We start from the raw sequence: 8623 nt of genomic DNA on the forward strand, positions 1-8623 counted from the left end.
GAAGAAATAATAATAATAATAATAATAATAATAATAATAATAATAATAATAATAATAATAATAATAATAATAATAATAATAATAATAGCGTGTGGCCTCCGGAGAGACTTCATGCATGTATTGAGTTGACGCCCTATAGATGAATTATAATTATGAAGACGACACAAACGCACAAACCCTGGGCCATAGGAATTAACCAATGAAAGTTAAAATTCCCAACCCGAATGGGAATCGAATCCGGGACCCCTTCGATCGAAGGCCAGCATGCTAATCGTTCAGTCATGGAGCCGGAAATGTTATATACTGTAAACAAATAGTAATGTCACTGGTCGCTTAAACCTACGAAAGAAGAACGCACATTTTGTTCAACGTTTGTGAATACGTGGATTATTTATCTCTACTTGTTAATACACACGACTCTTGTTTCATTCAATTTTCTAGAGGTATATTGCGAAATTTAACTGGCACGGAGTATTTTCCATTCTGCCTGCGGATACCGTCACATACTTCACTAGATATTTTGTCTGCATACTTCATATCCTATTAGCAGTCAGTGGTCTGGAGCGTCCGGAATTTTCTTACAATAAAAATGACAAAATTGTAGGAAATTATTATGAAGAACTTCCTTCTTCAAAAGGTCACTACCGTACTGTATCAAGTTACTTTAATTTTTAATTCGAAGAAGAAATTACTGTTAACTCCCGATTATCTGAATGTGAATTATCCGGTTTATGTATTATTCATGTCATTAAAAAAAGTCAACACATGCTGTGATATCTTTGGGGGAAAATATTTGGCTCAGAAACGCGGGAATGACAACGCATAACATATAATCGAAATTGAGAAGTGTGGATTTCGTATATAATACTACATAATTATGATTTTGTGAAGCTCACTAACTCCTACAAATTATCCATTGTTTATACAAAGCAATTTGTTAATTCATTTGGTTGATGAGTGTGAAATTTACGAAATTTAACAAAGTTGTGTTTAACTGCTCATTTGAACATCCGTTCCTGATCTGCCAGTCTATTCAATTTAAGCAAGAAAGCTTGCTTGTAGGTTTGCGAGATTGTTGATATCGTAATCATAGCCACAGCACTTCTAGTTTCATCTCTAGCCCCAACCACAGAAACGAGAATTGTCACTTCAAAAATCACATTGCATCGGCCTGGTTACGAACCGCGCCTGCCTTGGCGCGTAATGCGCCGCACTCTCTTCCATCATAACCTTCAGATATTCGAGAGTTTTCTGTAGAACTACTTGGAAAGAACACTATTCAATACCAAAATTATTGCTTTTTATGTCTGTATGAACACGTCCTATGAACAAATTTGACGTTTTACAATGTATAGCCAATCAAAAATAAATAGAAGTGTCACTTACTTGGGAAGCTCTCGACGACGGCGAAAGCTGCCACAATGAGAAACAGGATGCCAAAGTAAGTCTTCATTCTCGTGAGTTCTGTTGCAGGAACAATAGTTAAGACACAATTGGTTCGCTTCTCGAAGTCTCGTTCTCTCGGCTCAAGTCCAACTCGGAATGCGTTCCACAATTCCGAAAGCACATTATAAATCTACGTCTGGGTACCCTACTCCCGCCACGAAGAGCCAACCAATCAGACAGCCGTCCGCTATGACGTCAGTCAGAACGAACCAACCAATGCAAGGTGAAGCGTTGTGCGTGACTCAAAGCGGCATGCTAATTGAGCAAAGCTTCCAGTTTGTTTTCTAAGAAGACTCTGTTATTAATTTTGTTATAATTTTTTTACGGATGTATCATCCTGAGTCCACAGATGACAGTCGATTTATTTCTGTTCTATTTATCTAGAACTTATTGCACTCGTTAAGTTATTCTCTGCGGTTTTGGTTTTGTTTTATCTCACGCACCATATTTAGATTAGATTGATTGTGATTCTAATTCAGAATGGTGTAATGTTTATTTGTGAATCAGGTTTGTTACAAACACGGTATGTCACACAGGAAGTGTAGATGATATTAGCCTTATGCTTCAGTTTGACGTCACAACTGTGAGCTGTAACTGTAGTGACATCATTGTCTACGTCATAAAATGTGTCACAAAAGAGGGTGGTTCTGTGCCAACTAAGTGAGCAGGCTGTGGGTTTGAATCTGGGAAACAAGGGCCGCCTAAAATCAAAGAGAAATTTGCAAAGCTCTGTCGTAGTTTTGTATCTTGCAAAATCAAAATTTATGCCATTTAAGTTATTATTATTATTATTATTATTATTATTATTATTATTATTATTATTATTATTATTATTATGTCCGACTCGTTGGCTGAATGGTCAGCGTACTGGCCTTCGGTTCAGAGGGTCCCGGGTTCGATTCCCGGCCGGGCCGGGGATTTTAACCTTCATTGGTTAATTCCAATGGCCCGGGGGCTGGGTGTTTGTTCTGTCCCCAACATCCCTGCAACTCACATACCACACATAACACTATCCTCCACCACAATAACACGCAGTTACCTACACATTGCAGATGCCACCCACCCTCATCGGAGGGTCTGTCTTACAAGGGCTGCACCCGGCTAGAAATAGCCATACGAAAAAAATATTATTATTATTATTATTATTATTATTATTATTATTATTATTATTATTATTATTATTATTATTTACGATGAGGTCTGCTAGAGACCACGTGTCAATTTCAGTTCATCCTTCCGTGTTGTTTCCTCTTCAGTTCTTTCCAGTGTTCCTTCACCATTACACTATGCTTTCTTCTTCTCTTCTCACACCACTTTGGACCTGGTTTCCTTTTTCATTCTGGGAATCCTTCCATTCTTACAACTTTCTTTTTTTTTAAATCTCTCTTTCTACAGTTTCCTCTTCTCTTATTATTATTATTATTATTATTATTATTATTATTATTATTATTATTATTATTATCCAGCCCTGCGGTGTAGAGGTGGCGTGCCTGTCTCGTTTTCCAAGGCCCTGGGTTCGTTTTCCGACCAGTTCAAGGATTTTAATTCTGGACTGCGGGGTAAAACGGTTTTCACTTGATACGAGATTTTCTCAAGCTCTTAGTTACAGGAAGAAAACGCACAGTGAGAGAATGACGCTACTGACCCTAATACAGGTCCTATGAAATATTCATTAAAATATCACTCTTTTCTTTGAAGATATTAATTTTTTGTTTATAATAATTGAAAGAAAATAGCATTTTTTAAGTACTGCAGGAGATCTGGACAGTACAATACGGGGATTACATTAATCATTTTTGTTATTGAGAAACACACCTACCTGTAGAATATTTATAATTGTAATATAGGATATGCTTCCATTTAAAAATATCCCCCGTTCGCGTTGTGTAGCTCGCAATAGAACTACAGAAAGAGGTCATCAAACGAACATTCCTCGCAGAAGACTTCTCACGCTACCGAGATAGTTTGAATATCCCACTACAACGTAACACACAAAACTATATTGGTAGCTGTCCAGTCAAGGTCAAGGAATGTTTGTTTTATGATCTCTTTCTGCGGTTTATTGTGAGTTATAGGACGGGGGATTTTTTTAAGGGAAACATATTCTGTTGCTCTATTACGATTATAAATATTCTACAAGTATCTGTGATTCTACATAACAAAAACTATTAATGTAATCCCCATATTGTATTGTCCAGATCTATAGCTATTTTCTTTCCAACAAAAATGTAATAACTTCAAAAGAAAGAGTGATATTTTAATTAATATTTCAGAAAAGTTTCCTTCATACATGCTCTAGTTCTTTATAAAAAACGGTTTGCCTGAGATTAAAAGTTTAAGGACAGCATTTTGTTAAAAATGAAGCCATGTTTTCTAGTGTTGACTTAGTTAAATGTAACAAAGGCTTTTCAGTCTGTCAAACACACAGCAAATACAGTGTAAATTAAAACACTATAAACATATCTGTAAAACACACACTAACATACAAAAAATGACATGTTTCGTTCTACAAGAACATCCTCCGATTCTATCAAATCACTTAAAAACAAGCTTGTATATGTACAGTATTGTTTACGTAGCGTAAACTTTCAGGACTGAAATAGTGTTTGGTGACAACGGACTTAACATCGGCAGTCTAGATAAATACGTAAGTTTTTGCATTCTATTAATAATTGTATTTGTATATATTTTATTTTTTGTCATTACTGTTTCATGTTATCACTAATCTCTCTATCATTGACAAGTTTACGCTACGTAAACAAGACTGTACATATACAAGCTTGTTTTTAAGTGATTTGATAGAATCTGAGGATGTTCTTGTAGAACGAAACATGTCATTCTTTGTATGTTAGAGTGTGTTTTACAGATATGTTTATAGTGTTTTAATTTACATTGTATTTGCTGTGTGTTTGACAGACTGAAAAGCCGTTGTTACATTTAAGGACAGCAATCACGTTCATGAAGTATGTAGGTGTTCTTAAACTTTTGGTACGACCTGTATATAATATATGACCTGCACTTGTTTTAGTTATTTTCTGGGAAGTGGAAATAGTTCTTATTTAGGATTAATAATAATAATAATAATAATAATAATAATAATAATAATAATAATAATAATAATAATAATAATAATAATAATGTCTAACCCACGACAGAAAAACAGAAGATGAGGAGATGAGGATATAACGGAAAATTTTACGTAAGAAGGAAGGCAAGTTACATCTGGAAGAAAAGAAGGAATGAAGAACTGTGCAAACATATTAATGAACTGACTGATGAAATGAGAAAAAGATGACTGACGTTTGCTGAACACATTCATCGGATGAGTAACGACAGATTGGCGAAGAGGATATGGGCGTACACTAGGAAATGCAAGAGCACCACAACCTGGACGAAAGAAGTTATCAAAGATCTTACTGAACTAGGTCCAAACACCGACCGCATGTTGGACAGAAACAAATTCCGGAAAATAGTTGAGAGACACAGGGAATTTCCGAAACCACAGAAGCAACAACGAACTTTGACAGACCGACAGAGGGAGGCTAGAAGTCAAAATATGAAGAGGTTTTGGGAACAGAAGAGACAGGAAGCCGAAAAGCAGAAGCATAAGCTAAGTGTGGCCCATAGAAGCGCAAAACGAATGTAAATAATAATAATAATAATAATAATAATAATAATAATAATAATAATAATAATAATAATAACAATAATAATAATAATAATAATGTTATTGGCTTTACGTCCGACTACCTACTTTTACGGTTTTCGGAGACGTCAAGATGCTGGAATTTAGTCCCGCAGGAGTTCTTTTACGTGCCAGTAAATCTACCGACACGAGGCTGACGTATTTGAGCACCTTCAAATACCACCGGACTGAGCTAGGATCGAACCTGCCAAGTTGGGGTCAGAAAACCAGCGCCTCAACCGTCTGAGCCACTCATCCCGGCAGGATCATGTTTTCAGTGGGCATGCCGTTAAGAACATTGCAGTACTTCGCCTACGTGTGGAACAAGGTTGTCATCGAATATTTGCAATGCCTGGAGTGTTCGAACGTGACCAACAATCAAGGTAGCGGCGTGCAGGCGTGCATTCAGCCGCATGGTGGAGGTTTTGAGGACTTTTTGTATTAGAATGCAGTATCACTGCTGGTACATCAACATGGTGACAGCTACTCGATGTGGGATGTGCCAGGTAAGGCTATTACCAATACTTCTCGTACAAATTAGAACGTCTGTACCTCGTAAACGATCGACCGTAAGACATATGTTCATAGAGACCTTTTGTATTGTTTCGAGTCGTCGGTGGATGCAGAGTGGGTCTCGGCCCACAAGTGGCCACGGCTGGTCCGTAGTCCGACAGCTCTGCACTCCGACCGACCAATCCAGCAGAGACTGTGTGGCTACGGCTCTACTGTAGCTCTTCGCTTCTGCATTCGAGAGACGGGACAGGGCTGGGTCTCACGGCTGGCTCCAACCGTCGGCTGTCCTGAGAATGGTTTTCCGTAGTTTTCCATTCTCCTGCACTTAGGCGAATACCGGGACAGTTCCTAGTATAGATCACGGCCGCCAACCCTATCACTTTCTCCGAGCATCTTCTTCACCGCAACAAATCTCCCGGCCTGAGAGACGGCGTTACCGTTACCGTCCCCTTCAGGGGAGGAATGGAAACATTTTAGTAGTAATAGTTGTTTCGGAAAGTGGGCCCTACTATCTCCCCCCCCCCTCCTGATTTCTTCCGACACATTTTTATAATCGTACAGTAGCACAAACGAGGAAACTTGCGGATTCCTGTTCAGAATGACTAATTTTGTCGTGTTGTGGACAGCCTGTGGGCCGGCGTGCACCCGCGTTCTGATGTCGTAATTTAGTACCCTACCAAATTTAATCGCACTCGGTCTGATCCAACTCTGGCAGTTCCCTTGTAAGAGGGATGGATACTAATTGGTTCCGAGCCTTTACCTTCGACTTCTCTCGACTTCTTCAGGGCCTGAACGAAGATGATTTTGCTGTAAACCTATATTCGGGATGGTGTGTTCTTGAACTCCAATGTCGACTCTCCTGAAGATGTTTTTTTCTTCTTTTTTTTCAGTTTCTCATTTTCATACCACGCAAAAACCGGGATTAAACCTTCGTCAAGGTCACACTCGTTATGACAGTCTTGCATGACCGAGTAAGAAGATAGTAGATTAAATTAAATAGTCTTACGCCCGGCGATATCTGCAAGCCGCCAAACGTTTCTGCGAAGCAGTATTGTATAATATAAACAAAACTAAAGGAAATCCTGTAGTGCAACACCCCGAAGGGCCTTGGCCTCGCTCCATGTGTGATTTGTGCTGGACAAAGCGGAGGCAGGACAGGTTTTTCTCCGGGTACTCAGGTTTCCCCTGTCATCTTTCATTCCAGCAACACTCTCCAATATAATTTCATTTCATCTCTCAAGTCATTAATCATTGCCCCAGAGGAGTGCGACAGGCTTCGGCAGTCGGCACAGTTCCTATATCGCCTCTAGATGGGGACTTCATTCATTCCCTTTCTGACCCGGTCGAGTGACTGGAAACACGTTGTGAATTTTCATTTTTATTTGAATGAAGTCTGGTGCTCACTGTTTTGGGACACATGGAGTTTTTCCGAGGGGCCCAATCAGGGTGCGAAATCGCGGGGGAAGGATTTTACCCCACCGACGATTTTATTTCAAGCCCCCCCCCCCCCACTAAAACTGTCCAGGGGATTCTTTCATTATAAAATAATGAAGAAAATGTAGAACACATAATTTATTACTGAATGATTTTACTGTACATATTTTCAAAAAACATCAGAAATAATTCAAATGACTGTCAGACCTTGAGCAATAAAACAACGCAGCAGTGTCAATTCGGACATGTTTCACTCTGTCAAGTCCTTCTGAAACCCGGGCATAAATGTAAAATACTTGAAGCTCTCCTCCCTTGTCATCGCTCTAAGTAGCTCGAGGGGCTTACACCACTCCTGTACTTCTTGAAGAGAGTGTGTTTCCGACAGGTACGTATCAGTAGGACAATATTCACTTAAGCAGTATACAGACCGACAAATTTGTTCAGTCAACACTTAGCCCTTGTAGAGGAAGGTTCCACTAATAAAGCAACAAATCGGGACAAATCGTGACAGTCATGAACTTTTCAGCTGATTGGAATAACGTTCTAATGTTTATCATTCTCGTTAGAAGAACAAAAATCACGCAAAAAAATCTAAAATTTAAATTGTTTATGGGGGAGGGGGTAGTTAAATTACAGGGGAATATTCAACCCTCTGTCCCGACCGGATACTGTCTGAAGTAAACACTAGTAGTTAAGCCCTCAACACCACCACTTATTTCTGATTTCGCACCCTGGACCCAGTACCGGAACGAAATAGTAGAGATTTTCTTTAGACATACGAAGGAACCCTCCATTTACTATGACGTCCGTTTGCGCGTATGAAGCCGATTGGGTTTGTCACTGGCTCCTCACCTACCACCTCCTCCTAACTCCTTGGTATGCATTTCGACCAATTTTGGAGTGAGAAGTTACGTTCTTTACCTTCGGGTTTGCTCTACTTGTTACATTGTATTTTCAAAGCATACATTGGTTAAAAAAAAGAGAATGTCTAGGATTAACTGTGTGTAAAAATGGGAAAAAGCGAACATTTTGGTGGAATTATGAAGCGAGAGCAGCTTGTAAACGTAAAAATAAGGCTTATCAGAAATGGCTCCAAACAAGGGCCAATGCAGACGGGGAATTGTACGTAGATGAAAGAAACAGAGCGAAACAAATACTTGTTGAATCCAAAAAGAAGTCATGGGAAGATTTTGGTAATAACCAAGAAAGGATAGGTCATGAAGCAGGGAAACCTTTCTGGACAGGAATAAAGAATCTTAGGAAGGGAGGGGAAAAAGAAATGAACAGTGTTTTGAGTAATTCAGGTGAACTCACAATAAATCCCAGGGAATCACTGAAGAGTTGGAGGGAATATTTTGAACATCTTTTCAATGTGAAAGGAAATCATCCTGGTGGTGTTGCGAGCAGCCAAGCTCATGGGAAGGAGGAAAATTATGTTGATGAAATTACGCTTGAGGAAGTGGAAAGGGTAGTAAATAAACTCCATTGTCATAAAGCAGCAGGAATAGATGAAATTAGACCTAAAATGGCTTCATAGAGTAGTAA

General features: G+C 39.0%; 1 protein-coding gene across 1 annotated transcript in view; it reads right to left on the reverse strand.

Moving 5' to 3' along the window:
• LOC136880993 (icarapin-like) overlaps positions 1 to 1552 on the reverse strand; it is a 46638-nt gene extending 45086 nt beyond the window's left edge. The window contains exon 1 of the mRNA XM_067153569.2: positions 1387 to 1552. Within this exon, the coding sequence (XP_067009670.1) occupies positions 1387 to 1453 (67 nt within the window). The 5' untranslated portion in view covers positions 1454 to 1552. The remainder of the gene's footprint in view (positions 1 to 1386) is intronic.
• Positions 1553 to 8623: the final 7071 nt, after the last annotated feature.

Source organism: Anabrus simplex, chromosome 9, assembly GCF_040414725.1.
Source record: "Anabrus simplex isolate iqAnaSimp1 chromosome 9, ASM4041472v1, whole genome shotgun sequence".
NCBI lineage: Eukaryota > Metazoa > Arthropoda > Insecta > Orthoptera > Tettigoniidae > Anabrus > Anabrus simplex.